The 15000-nt window shown below is 41.3% G+C and overlaps 1 protein-coding gene across 1 annotated transcript in view; it reads right to left on the bottom strand.

Moving 5' to 3' along the window:
• Positions 1-3412: 3412 nt before the first annotated feature.
• LOC138050192 (protein sidekick-2-like) overlaps positions 3413-15000 on the bottom strand; it is a 103584-nt gene continuing 91996 nt past the window's right edge. Inside the window, 2 exon segments of the mRNA XM_068896649.1 lie at positions 3413-7196; positions 8384-8561. Coding sequence (XP_068752750.1) covers positions 6976-7196; positions 8384-8561 — 399 coding nt within the window. The 3' untranslated portion in view covers positions 3413-6975.

Raw genomic sequence — 15000 nt, 5'->3', positions numbered from 1 at the left:
GCCATCTTGGTCGTAACGAGAGGGGCTCGGGCCTACTATCGTTGTGCGTAGTGTAGAGGATATCGCTCGCGGACTGCATTTTAGCGCTCCGAGTTCGAATCCCAGCTCGTGCGCTCCAATGTTCACTCAGCGTTTCATCCATTCGCTGTGGGTAAAATCAGTACCGGTATCCCTGGGAACAAGTTGTGCAGGCGACGGAATCGGAGTAGCGACCAGCCCTGTCGTGAGGGACGGTAGAAGCTAAAGAAAAAGGCTTCGGCTTCGGTCGGCCTCTTGTCTTCAAATTCTATTAAACATAAGATTTGTAACGTCTTCATATCCGCACGAGCAAATAAACAATTGTCTCATGAAAATTCCTCGTGTCAAAGTCTTCACGACAAGAATTTTGTTTTGGCTTTCAGAATAACAGAAAGGCGAAATTGTTGGGTGTCGGTTTCAAGACGGAGAGCAACACATCCTTTACTCGATCTTGTCACCTGAAAGATTCAAGTACAGTACAAATCGCCAAGGATTTGTACAATCTTCTGGTTCCATTTAATTCAACCAAGGATAAGAAAACCAACATTTGGTGAGTAAAGCTGAGAACTTTTTATTCAAAGGGAATCTCAACTTGGTAAGAACAGTTTGTGTGAGATAAATTAGGTGTCGTCTATGAGCGTTGCTCGTTTTTTGGCTCAACCCCCCCTGCCGGCTATCAAAGCCTCTTCAAAGTTGAGCCAATTAAGTCAATCATGCAAGTATCATAAAAACAGAGCCAACACTGCCAAAAGTATAACGGTGTCTCGTGTTCTTGCAACCATGACTGAGTCTTGTGTCGCTAATTTCCCTCAGATTCCAAGTTAATAGATAGCCTCGATCTGCTGTGCATGACCCACTCTAAAAAGGATGTTGTAATAAAATCAAATATGCCGTAAAGCCAAAGAAATCGCTGTGGCTAATCAGAACAAACTTAGAGATGTAAACCAATCAGAATATGATGGAAGAACCTACGGCCTGCGCGAAGCGCGGGAAAACGACGCGTGTTGTTAAAATACATATTTGCCACTCAAAAAGCATGGGAATGCGAAACCAAAGCAACGAGGTATTTGCCTTGAAGGCTCAAATGAAAACCGCTATTTCATCGAAAATGGTTTATTAGGCTTTCTGAAATTTTCAGGTATCCTGGAATCGTTGTCATAAACATTTCAGCAAGCAAATTTGAAGAAATATCTCAAAATAGCACGCCCTCTATAAGCTCCTTTTTTAACAAGAAAACCTGCACAGAAGTTGCTGCAAACGCACCAAACGATGAGGTGGTTTCTTCTTTGCTGAGTGTCGGAGAAAGTGTTGAAAACGTGCCTTCATCTGGTCTCCAAGTAGGATACGAAAACCGTGGGATTCAGTTTCCCGGAATTAACAACGAAACGGAAGACAGTACGAGAGATGTTAAGACTGCTTCAAACTGTAAACTTAGGAACAATGATCCCGTAAACAAGAAAGGGATTGAAGCATTTTTTCCAACCGCGAAACGGATACAAAGAGTGTGCGAAGGAAATGCCACAACCCATACCAAAACTGTAAACTTGACAGCTCCGTTTTGGAAAGCTTGCCGGATTGCATACAGCGCGAAATTCAACAGTCTTTTCTTAAAAACAAGAATCAAAATGAACTGAATGAAGAAGAAGCCTGCTTTGGTTCACCGGCTTCATCGCCTGTCAAAGATTCGGCCAGTGGTTTGCGCTGGAATACACAAGCCGAACGTAGCAACGCATCGGATGGACCTCGTGACAGCTATGACAACGAAGCGGAGCGTAGCAACGCAGAACTGCGAAAAGTGCAGTTTGGAATTTTCTCCCTGGCAGATGCCCGAGCATTCGGACTACATTTTGCGGTCGAGCTGCAAAAATTCGAACGAAGTTCAGCGGGAGCTTCGAGTTTTTCGGCTGAGCCGCCGAAGAAAAAACAACGGACTACTATTGAGTCGTTTTTTTCACCAAAGTAGCTGCTTGTAAATATAGTGAAGCATTTTTCAATGTCAGTTTAAGATGGCTTACACTTTATCCAAATGTCTTTTTTCTAAGACGTAAATATCAAAAAATTGTAAATGCTAGGTAACTGTAACTATTGATGATGTGAGTGAGTATGGAGCGTTTTCACTCACGTGACCAGCAGCCATATTGGATTGCTAAAACAAAAGAAAGTATTAGCATAAAAATAGAGTGTCGTAAAACCAAAACCAAAGTAATTACTTTGGCCAATCAGAAAGGACGGAGACAATCCAGTAAACCAATTAAAACTCGAAGTAATTGCACGTAGCCGACACAAAGCGCGGGAAAATGTGCACGCGCGAGCTACGATTGGTTTGGTTTCACTTCTGATTGGTTGAAAAAGTGGCGCGAGAACTTTGAACCAATCACTGAGTGAAGTAATGCAAAACCAAAGCAATTCACTAATTACTTTCGACACTCAATTGAAAACCGCTCTACATATGAATAAAAACTAATTTTCATAAGAAGAACTTCGCTCTTAGACTCGATTTGAAGAGGAAACAGACATGACCTCGGAAAAATGGCCTATCTTTAGAATTCTTAGCTCACATTGTAGGGCGTGAGCGAGATAGAATAATCGCGAAAGACGTAGGATTGTGCAAAGTTATATTTTGAGGTGACGTTGTCGTGGACGTCGCCGTCTTCGTTTTGAAAACTCCCAAATAGTTGATTTTCATCTCTTGGCGATGACGTAATGCACAATTGCTGGTGGACGAACAAAGGATGCTGATAAGAGATCTTTTGCTTTCGTCCACCAATATGGCGGCGATGACGTCACGTGAAAACCACCAATGAATGACATAGCTAAACTTTGACATCGAATCCTGCGGATAAAAGAATTCTAGCTTCCCAAGGCATTTCTTAAAAACGGTGTACATTCCATGCACATTGCATTTCTTTTTTAATGTTATGCAACACGTTTTCCGCAAGAAATTTATTCCATAATGAGATCCGACTCTAATTTCGTGACGAACTTGGAAATGATGGGTGACTCATCGGAACGTCATTCTTAAGCTGATGACACACGGTTCAACATTCTCCTGCAACATTTGATGCTCAGCAAATGTTGAACAATGTTGCACAGACGTGTTGAACGGAATAGAGCTGGTCGTTCAAACGATAGATAGCGCTATCCACCTGATAAATCACTATCCAGCAGATAATCACTAGCGAAACTGATTGAGTTATTCAGTGGATAGTGATTTATCCGGCGGTTAGCACTATCCATCGTTTGAGCAAGTGGGCCCAGGTGCTCGTTTCTCGAAAGTCCCGAAACTTTACGGGCCATTTTCGGGTGTCACAATTCCCTCTGTCAGCGTTTCTTCAGAACGGAGAGAACTTGAATCGTCAAACTTCACAGTAAATTTTCTTTTTGCTACCTTGAAAACATGTTAAAAGGTCGGCTTTCCAAAACAAGCTGTTGGCAGTTTCTTAAATGGCTTTTCGGGCCCGAAACGTTTTTGGGACTTTCGAGAAACGGGCCCCTGGTCTCAATTTTCGTTCAACAACGTTCAACGTGTTGAATGGCATATTTCAACATTCGACATGTCATGACACACTGTTCAACATTTGTTGATCAACAAATGTTGAACGGTGTGTCACCGGCGTAACCCACTATGGACGGTTGTTAGTTCCATATTTTTTACTATTATAGGTATCTTTTATAGCTAAATGAACCAAAGATTTATAATAATGCTTGGATTATTTGTTTATGGGTAATTCCTTAAAATAATAGAAAGCAATGCAGCTGTAAATTCTCGCTATCTAAATTGTGTTTATTATGTATTTAAAAAAGTCGATCCAAGTCTGAATATGGCTCCTTTGGGGAATTAAATGAATCCGATATTTTTAATGCAATCCCCCGTCACTGATCTTTTTGTGATTGTTCCCGTTCCATGTAACTTGTTCCAGTGGGGTCCACCCGTTCACGAATATGTGATGCTCGTAAGCTATTTAAAAGTTTGCAAAATAATGATTCAAAGAAAACGAAACCCAGTGCGTCCCCAAAGCACACTTGTTCAATCCTCAGTTATATTTAGAGATCGTTACACTAAGCTCGATTTTGCCGTAAGGAAGTTTAAACAACGACTACGCCTACGAAAACGCCAACGTCACAAAGCAGGAACGGTAACCTTAGACAAGGCAACTATATATCTACCTTAAAAACCTAGGGCCTGCCCTTGGAATGAACAATGCTGTCGAGATTATGATTTCCTGAAAACGACCTGTTTTGTTAACAAACTCGTACGATGTTGAGTACAATTTCGAATTAATAAATACGAGTATAAATGTGAAAGTTCCCCGGACTTGTTGAACACCACTAGTATCTATTATCGTACGAGCAGATGTGGTTACAAATATTTTTGTGTATAAACTGTTAACTGTTTCCCTTCGGGCCAGTCATTAAGTGTTTTGTTATACCTCCCAACTCAAAAGAGAACAATACACGGATTCTTACACGGAATTTGCTGCTGTTTCAAAGGTGTACCTCCTAATTACGTGCGAGTCGAAAGTTCAAGTCGTTGTTTTCCTGGGAAGTTAGCGAGTTTTGACCCATGACATGTGGCACGTTCTCCTTCAATCGGAAAACGTAATTGAGTTGGGAAGTATAACAATCTTGTTTGTACTATCTTCTACTGTACTGTACTGTACTCTACTCTACTTCTACTTCTACTGTATATGAATAGATTTGCATTCGCCTAAGAACTACATTCGCATCAAAAATCATGCGTCTTCTTCTATAATCGATAAATAACGGATCTTTTCGTGTGATCATCCCGAAATCTTCACGCCGGCTTTTTGATCGGACTACATGGCATGCCTTGTACGTTAGCCTGTTTTGCGCTTTCCGGGAAGTTTTAACGTGCGGTATGGCGTTTGGTACATTTCTTTCGCGTGCTTCGCACAAGAAAAACGAAAATGCATTTTTTTAGGTTTGACGATTGCGTAAGCATTCAACAGTCAATCTCTTACTGCGACGAAACGCCGAAAAGATTTCCTCTCCAACATTGTACAACGCGAACAAGATAAAGTGCTCCCAAAATAGTCACATTCGCCCAAATGAGTGTTTTCAACTGACGTTTTCGTTAGCGTTGTCTTTGATGCCATAGCTCTCTTTTACCTTGGGCGTGTTGGTAAAGGTTACAAAATGGACCTTTTCAAGGTAAACAACGCCATTTTGAAAATGAAGCAAATAGTGTTGTCCAATCATTCGCTGATGATATAGCTGGGGCGAGTGTCTAACCCTATTTTTCATTTTTCATACTATTTCCTGTATTCTAGCATATTGCAGTAAACCTGGTTTAAACACAAATGCATAAAAAATCAGAAACAACGATTATACAGCCCTTACCAATAGCCCATTTTACAGTTATGTGTTCAGTTACCTGACCTTTAAATGAACGTGAGGCCTATGTTGACCTTGTTTTGATAGAAACCTCACTGCTTTTCTTCTGTAAATTCTGCAACAACATCATTAACATAAGAAAAGGAGGGAGGTCTGTATCATAACAAGGTCAACACCAGCCTCACTTTCATTTAAAGGCCAGGTAGCAATTGTAAAGAGGTCTATTCGAGATCTGTATGGGTTGAAAATCCTAAAATAACAATGACCACAACCAGGTTTTCTGAGACCGCGAGACTGACCACCCCCCTGCAAACCAATGTTTTAACGAAAACCGCTGGTCAGCAACCTGGTTCTGGTCATTGCTGTCTAAGGTCTTCCGTATGGCTACAGAGATCTTAGAGAGATTGAACATCAAGTTTACGATAAACGGCAAACGTCGGACTAAAATTTGCGTTTTGCCAAAAATTGAAGAAATTCGTTTGATATGAGTTTATTTCTTGCGTGTTAGCAGCAGGTGTCAAGTAACTTTTCATAAGAGAGAGACGAGGTAGAATTAATTTTAATGTGGTTTATGACAAGCAGCACCACACCGTTTCGCGTTTTCCGTTTCACGTAAATGCGATGCTTTATCTTTCCATTATATCTGAAATTTTACCGTGGAAAGGCGTACTTTCTTGGTAACCAGCCCAGGTAGGTTACCAAGCTGTATGAATAGTTTGGACGGAGCTATTGAACATAAGAACCGTGCACTAAAGAACTACGCGGAATTAATGCTAACAGTAACCCTTGCCCAACGACTTCGACGAGAAGGATTTCTTCCTAATAACGACATGAAATAACTATTTTTTTTGGCTATTTCCTGGATAATAGCTATGCAGTTTACACACCGAGCAACGCGAAATGGTTGCAAAGCGCCCAAGTTTATATTAGGGACTTAAAGATCCACTACGGCGACGGCGACGTCGACGAAAACGTCACAACACAATAATATCGTTGGTTAAAAGAGGAAAAATAATCGTGCTGCACACGTGCGGTACGCATTTAGCACAAAGTCGTGCGGTACTCTGCACAACAACGGAACGAAATCACCAAATTTGAGGTTTTCACGACAACGCGAGCGCAATTCATTTTTTAGGACACTTCGCCCACATTGTACGACGCTTTGGAAATAGCGAGAAATTATTTTGAGGCGACGTTTTCGTTGACGTCGCCGTTGTAGATCGTAAAGTCCCTACTTACAGATCTACGACGCGGTCGTCATCGAGATCGCCAGAACAAAACAAGAATATCATTGATTAGAAGAGGAAAAATAATCGTGCTGCACGTGCGGCATGCATTTTAGCACGTTTCTGGAACTCTGTACGTTTTAACGACAACCTGTCGACTCTGAAAACCGCTCGCACCCAATTTAATTTGAGGATACGTCGCCCGCATTGTACGACGCGAACGAGATGAAATAATCACGAAAGACTTACGCTAGTGTAAAGTTATATTTTGAGGTGACGTTTTCGTCGCCTTCGCCGTCGAAGATCTTTAGTTAAAGTCCCTATTTTCAGATGATTTTCTCGTCGAAGTCGTCATGTTCCTCTTATAGGCTCTCTTTCAAGTTAGCTCAGTAACCGCCACTTCTTTGGAGTGTATTGGAGTTACTTGAGAGATTCTCAGCCAACGTGCTTCGAAAGATGTCTTTCTTCTCAGTTTCCAAAATCGTATTATTTGCCTCCTGTGCTTCTCTCCTAGGGCTTCTTTTATTTTGCGCATGCGCTGAAAAAACTCCTCCACTAGCATGTTCATTTCTTTTTGTAGAATTTCCTTGAAATTTACTGGAAATCAAAAATATATTAAACTTAAAGTGCACCTAAACTCAAATGTTTTTAGTCTACGATATTGATGTCTCCACCGAAAGCAAACATCGCAAATTTTCGCTTCTTATCTGCCGGGCAAGACGCGCAAAGTCATCAAAACTAGCAGCAATTAATTTGGACCCACAGGCAATGGTCTATTCTAGATTTTACTTCACAAACTGCTTTGCAATGCAGTCTTCAAAACACATATTACCAAGGTATTTTTTGCTAAAAAAAACACTGTTAACGTTTTACACGGGAGTTCGGGGTAGCACGTGCACGTGATTCCCATAGACTAATGAACTTGTGGTCCTCAATAGGAGCCCGCCAATAACACTGGAACTCCGTGTCCTGCTCTTTTCGATCAGTGTGTGGCATCTTTATCCCCGGGAAAGGGATTGGGGGGGACTCCCATATAAAAAGGGGAGGGATGCTCGTCGTCTCGCTTAGGGGTGTAAATTTCGGATATTGGTCTCACTTAAGGTGTTCTGGGCAAAACGCCATCATATTTAGCCGTGAAGGTCTCCCTTAGGGTTGCGCCCGCAGAAATATAAAAGTGTATATTTATTTTAAGGGTCAAAAGAAGTCTGGGCCACGCCCAGATTGGTCTCCTTTAGGGGATTAATTTAAAAATTTCGACAAGAATCCCTCCCCATTGTATATGAGAGTCCTCCCCGGGGACCTTTAACGTCCCACGGAGTTTTTTGAACAAAAAGGGTTGTGAGACGGGGGCTACGGTTTACAGTCCTTATCCGAGAAGACTTGAAAGTCTAACCATTGGCGGATGTAACTACAAAGGCAGCAGTTTCTCCTCGGTTGGTTTAAGACCCTGAGTTTTGGTCCGGCCGGAATCGAACTCGCGACCTCCCGCATTGTAGCCCGACGCTCAACTAGCCTGAGCCACCGGTGCGCGGAACATAATTATGTAACCAACGGTAGGCCCGTTTGGTAAAAAAATAGTCATACTGATGAATTCTCCAAGGTAATGTTTTAAACCTTTGAACGACTTTTGAACACTATTTTGAAAATTCGAGCAATGTTTGAGTGCTTTTTTTGCCAGTTTTGAAGCACTGCTTTTTTAAAATTTTTCCCAGCGCAATCGGGACAGGCCTGGTGGTCGTTAATGGGAGGCTCGAGTGCATTGTACAAGCAAAAACATTCCTTACCTTTCTGATGCACTTTCTCTCTTGATCGTATGCGACGTATAACTTCATACATCAGCGAGAAAAATAGGGCCACTCCGAGGCTTATACTTGCGTATCGCAAAGCCTTACGAAACTCTTCCGAAGAGCTATCAAACAAACCGCCTGAGGCGACCTCTTCCTTGTCGGTAGAATTAGAGGTCTGGAACGAAAATTGATCAAATAAATGGATCGTTCATGAATTCAAAAGCAAGTCATAAATGATTGAAATGCCTCAAAACGATCTTTTCCCTTTTAAGTTATAGCTCACTTTCATAAATGGCGACCACTTTTACATTTTTTTTGTCTTTATCTTAATTAGACCTACTGCCCTCGTTTTGAAACAAAAATTCTTTTGAAATTTCGTGTTCGTAGCGAGGCTAGAAGGGCGTATTAGCATTAAAACAGAAAAATATTTTATTTGGCCGCCATTATAAAAGAGGTCTATACTATTGGTAAAAACTTCTTAAAACTTTCAACCTCGGTTATAAGTTATTATATGCTCAATACAATATCGCGTTTCTGATTGGTCAATGACGGATGCATAAATAGGTTACAGAGTGCAACACAGAAGTTGCTACGGAAACACAGCGATTGAGTAATTAATAAATTAAGAATGCTATGAACGTGCTCGGGCATTTGGTAATGGGCCTTAATCACATAGGAGCCATGTTGAGTCCCGAGGGACTGAAAAGTTTTGTTTTGCCCCATCGAGACTCGTTCCCAAACACTTCAACTCGAGGCTGGGGTTAACCGTTGATAAGAAGTATAAAGAAAAACAAACTGGTTCAAAGAGATGGAATCACACCGTTCCCATGGACAAAACTAAGTGGAAAAATATATTGAAATCGGTACGAAAGACCTGTAGAGAAAATAAAGTTAGGGAATTTCATTCAAATTCATTCATAGAATTGTGGTGACCAAAAAGGAACTCTTTAGGTTTAATATCAAACCAGATAGTAATTGTATATACTGCGGGGATCTGGATTCTATAGACCATACTTTTTCAGAATGCCAGTTTACAAAGTCCTTTACTCAAGAAGTGGTACAATGGTTTAATACAGAGAATGACTCTGAATTTAATCTAAACACTGAAGATCTTCTTTTTGGTATTTTTCCAAGTTCACTTACCTTGATAAAAAAATTGAACTACACCCTCCTCTTTCTGCGGTATTATATTTATAAGAAAAAACTCCAGAATGACTCACCATTCTTATTACTTTCGGATTTCATCAACAAAGTTAAATATAAGTATAAGCTTGAAAAAATTATTTAATAGCCATAAAAGCTCCTCCATCTGCTATTTTATACATTTAATATAACTGTAATAGAAGTTTTAAAAATAGATTTGACATAAATAAGCATACATTACGTGTGGCGGGAAGAAAGTCACGTGTGAAAGAAGGACTTATAGTCTGAGTGTTGATCGATCGTCGGATCGTTTCGAGTGTGAAGTTGAGTATTGAGTTTCAGATTTCAACCGTGCTTAAGGCCTGAAACCGTCGAGTGAAGTGGTAATTCGTATGGAAAATTGTAAAGAGATTATTCACCAGGAAATGAATTAAATATACCATAAAGATTCACTACATGGTCCTTTCGAGTCGGAGGAAATACAAGAAGGAGTAGAACAACAAAGCTGTTGCCGTCATCGAAGGATTTTTTGAATTGGAAAAAGGCGAAGTCTACTCAAAAAGGGTGTTTATGGACATAAAGCGTCATGAATATCGACAAGAACAGGAAAATACGAGATGCACACAGGACCTTTGTGTACAAAACAGTGGGGAATGTGGAGAAAATTTTGACAGAACACGTGGGAGATTTAACGTCGTTCAGGGAAAAGTTAACGGCTCTGAAAGCATTGTTGACCGAAAAATTGGAAACGACCAAAAAGCTGGATGAAACAATATTAGAGCTCACCAAACCAAAGGAACTGGAGAAAGAAATAGAAGATTCTGGTGAGTTTTGTGAGCACGTTTACAGTATTTTAGCGAAAATCGATTTGAGTTTGGAGAAAGGGAAACATGGCGAACACACACAGGCCCATGCGACAAATCAGGAAAATAGTAGTACCAGAAATACCGAAAGCGCAAAAGTGAAACTACCTAAACTCGAACTCAAATCCTTTTCGGGAAATTATCAAGAATGCCAGGGTTTCTGGGACACATTTCAATCTGCTGTCGATGGAAATACTGGCATCTCGGCCATTGAAAAATTCACCTACCTGAAGAGTTGTGTAACAAGCAATGCTGAATCCGCAATTGCTGGACTGCCTCTGACCGCAGACAATTATAAAGTAGCCATTGACATTCTTAAGGACCGATTTGGTAAACCGCAGTTGCTGATATCAAATTATATGGATGCCTTATTGAAACTTCCATCTGTCAATTCAGTGCATGAAACAAAGAGATTACGTGAATTGTTTGACAAGATTGAAATCAACATTCGAGGTTTGAATGCGTTAGGAGTTGAATCACGGTCCTTTAGGAATTTATTGGTCCCAGTCGTGATGGAAAAAATCCCCTCAGAGTTACGATTGGTTGTAAGCCGTAAGTTTGGCAGTGAGGAATCATGGAATCTTGATGCCTTGTTGAGTGCACTGAAAACTGAGTTGGAAGCCAGGGAAAGATGTACTGCAATGAAAACAAGTGGTGCAAATGCCAATACACCCAGGTTTGAACAGTACAGAGCAAGAAGCAAACAACCCCATTCTGCCTCAGCCCTTTATACAGGCAGTGAGGAATTTACTCAACAATGTGTTTTTTGCAAGAAGAATCACAAATCCATTAACTGCATGACCATCACTGAACCGAAAGCTAGGAGAACAATTCTGAGACGAAATGGCAAGTGTTTTGTGTGCCTGAAGGGTGGCCATATCTCCACAAATTGTCCGTCAAAGGCAAAATGCTTTAACTGTGAAGGTAGACACCATGTAACCATTTGTGAAAGAATAAGGAACATTCCAACATCCAGGAATGTAGTTAGTGACGAGGCAACACCACATGGATCTGGATCATCTCAAGATAGGAGCAGAGAAGCTGGAACTTCAGCAATGCACGTTAGCAACAATGCCAACTCTGTGTTGTTACATGTAGCCCAAGCCTTTGTTTGCAGACCAGATAACCAACAACTTGTATTGAATGCCCATGTGATATTTGATTCCTGTAGCCAGAGATCATACATAACCAGTAAGGCATGTGAACAATTGAACCTACCAACCATTGGTAAGGAGACACTTTTGATCAAAACATTTGGAGATAACTCAGCCTCTGTGAAGGAATGTGATGTTGTGCAATTGTGTGTCAGAACATTGGATGAAATGAATGTGTATATCACCTCATATGTTGTACCAGTAATTTGCAGCCCAGTGTCCAATCAACGGTCTCGAACCACGTTGGAATGCTACCCCTACTTGCAGGGTCTACGACTTGCATGTGATACAAGTGATTCTGTCAGTGTTGATGTGCTGATAGGAGCAGATTATTACTGGTCGTTCTTTACTGGGATCATCATTAAAGGAGATCCCTATGGACCAGTAGCCCTTGAAACCAATTTAGGTTGGGTTTTATCAGGACCAACTATGTGCTCAACATTGACAAGGTCATGCACTGTGAATCTGAGTTCCACGCATGTGTTAAAGATAGAGTCCACAGAGATAAGTGATATGAAGGATGATCTGCAGAAATTTTGGGACTTAGAAACTTTGGGCATTAAGGAACATGAAACTTCAGTCTATGACAAGTTCTCAAATGACATCACATTTACTGGAAAGAGATACCAGGTCAAGTTACCATTCAAGGATAATCACCCCATGTTACCAGACAATTATACAGTGGCATTGCGTAGACTGACAACAACAATCAAGAAGCTCAAGAACCAACCAGAAATTCTGAAGCAGTATGATGGTGTGATTAGAGAGCAACTGCACAGTGGTGTGGTTGAAATGGTACCACAAGATCAAATACCACCGCCTGGAGATGTCCACTATCATCCACACAGGACAGTAGTGAGACTTGACAGAGATACAACTAAGGTGAGAGTTGTATACGATGCCTCATCTAAGGTTTTTGTGCCTAGTTTAAATGACTGTCTGCACATTGGACCTTCTCTTAATCCCTTGTTATTTGACATTTTGCTGAGGTTCAGAGTCCATGAAGTTGCCCTAACTGCAGACATTGAGAAGGCGTTTTTGAACATTGAGATTGATCCTGAACACAGGGACTTTGTGAGATTTTTATGGGTTGAAGATCCGAATAAGGAAAGTCCAGAACTCATGGTACTACGTTTTGCACGTGTGGTATTTGGTGTAAACTCAAGTCCTTTCATTCTAAATGCCACAATCAGACACCATTTGAACACATGTTTGCCAGTGGACAGTGCACTTGCAAGCGAGCTGTTGAAGTCTTTATATGTTGATGACTATGTGTCTGGAAATGGTGACGTGGATAGTGCGTTCAAATTGGCTAAGAAGATAAAGCTCTGTCTTAAGTCAGGAGGCTTCAATATGAGAAAAAGGAGTAGCAATTCAGAAAGTCTGCTGAAATCACTGGAACAAGATGAAGCTTTCAGTGATGACTTTGAAAAGAGCAATGGACCTAGAGTAGAAGAAGAAGACGAAAGCTTCTCTAAATCAGTTTTCAAGCAAAGTACAGAAAAGGAGCAAAAGGTTTTGGGAATGCTTTGGAACCCAACCCAAGATGAACTGATTTATGATCTGAACAAGACATTGGGAGATGTAGATGGCCAACCAGCAACAAGAAGATTGATTCTCAGTACAGCTACAAGGTTTTTTGACCCCTTGGGGTTGATAGCTCCGGTCATTCTTCCATTCAAGATGATGTTTCAGAAACTTTGCAAGGCTGGAAAAGACTGGGACGAGTTGGTCGATGCTGAACTCAATCACCAGTGGCTGGCGACTCTATCGGATTTGAGACAGGCTGGAAGAGTGAGCTTTAAGAGATGTTATGCTAAGGGATTGAATGGAGACAAGGTCAATTCAGTCCAACTTCACTGTTTTGCTGACGGAAAAGGCTTATGGAGCTGTGGTCTACATGAGAGTAGAGTATGAGGCGAGGGTGGAATGTCAGATAGTATCTTCGAAGACAAGAGTTGCACCATTAGCTAAACAAACTATCCCTCGTCTGGAGTTGCTGTCCAACTTAACTGCGACCAGATTGTTGAACAGCGCGAGTCAAGCATTAGACGACGTAAAAATTGACGATATTTTTAACTGGACAGATTCCATGATTTCGCTGTGGTGGATCACAAACACTGATAAGGAGTACAAGCAGTTTGTCGAGAACCGAGTGGCCGAAATTCGAAGGAATTCACGCCCTGAGCAGTGGAGGTACTGTCCCACAGCAGACAATCCAGCTGATATAGCGTCCAGAGGAATCAAGTCTACTGAGTTGAAAGAAAGCAGCCTGTGTTTACATGGACCCGACTTCCTTCTAAGAGTAGTGAACGGTGGCCAGTTCAACCGACAGTTGTACAAGCCAGAGAAGATTTAAGCGAACTGAAATCCTTTAAACCAGCTGTTTCCAGCTTAGTCACCACGTGCGTTGAAGGGAAGGAAGAAGAAGCGAGTCTAGATAACTTAATCAATCTTGAGAACTTTAGTTCTTTAACCAAGCTTCTAAGAGTGACTGTGTTGGTTGTGTTGTTTATTGAGAAATTGAAGAGGACGAGGTCCCGAGAAGGAACGGAAGAAGATTTTACGAAATTATACAGACAAGCAGAGATGTTGTGGATTAGGCACGTTCAGCAAGAGATCCCAAAAAGCGACAAGTATTCACAGATGAAGTCATCATTAGGACTTTATCGAGACGAAGAAGGGATACTACGATGTCGAGGAAGAATAGGCATGTCTTCCCTACCGTACGATACACGATTTCCGATACTGTTGCCGAGAAGTCAATATTTCACTAAGATGGTGATTCTCAAGTGCCATGATCAAGTGATGCACAATGGAGTGGCAGAGACCTTGGTTGAAGTTAGGTCACGGTATTGGATTGTGAAGGGCAGACAAACGGTAAAGAGTATAATCAACAAGTGTGTACTGTGCAAGAAACTTGAAGGTCGTCCATATGGAACGCCACCTACCTCTCAACTTCCAGGGTTCAGATTGTCCGACGAATTTGCATTTACAAGTATAGGATTTGACTTTGCGGGCCCTGTTTATGTCAAGGACATTTATCACAAGAGTGATGATATGAACAAGGCATACATCGTGTTATACACTTGTGCCTCCAGTCGTCCAGTTCATCTCGACGTCGTCCCGAGGTTGACAACCGAAGCTTTCGTGAGAAGTTTTAAAAGGTTCATTGCCAGACGAGGTGTTCCAAATCTTGTAGTGTCAGATAATGGATCCACTTTCAAGAGTGAAGAGCTGAAGAAGTTGCTAGCAGACCACCGCATAGAATGGAAATTTAATGTCGCGTTAGCTCCTTGGTGGGGAGGATTTTTTGAACGTCTCGTTAGATCAACTAAACGCTGTCTCAAGAAAACCTTAGGAACCGCGAGAGTCAGCTATGAAGAATTGCTCTCTGTTGTTGTGGAAATAGAGGGAATACTGAATTCACCTCTCACGTACGTGGATGATGAAT

Source organism: Montipora capricornis, chromosome 5, assembly GCF_036669925.1.
Source record: "Montipora capricornis isolate CH-2021 chromosome 5, ASM3666992v2, whole genome shotgun sequence".
In the NCBI taxonomy this organism is placed as follows: domain Eukaryota; kingdom Metazoa; phylum Cnidaria; class Anthozoa; order Scleractinia; family Acroporidae; genus Montipora; species Montipora capricornis.
This window is presented reverse-complemented; position numbering and strand designations above follow the sequence as displayed.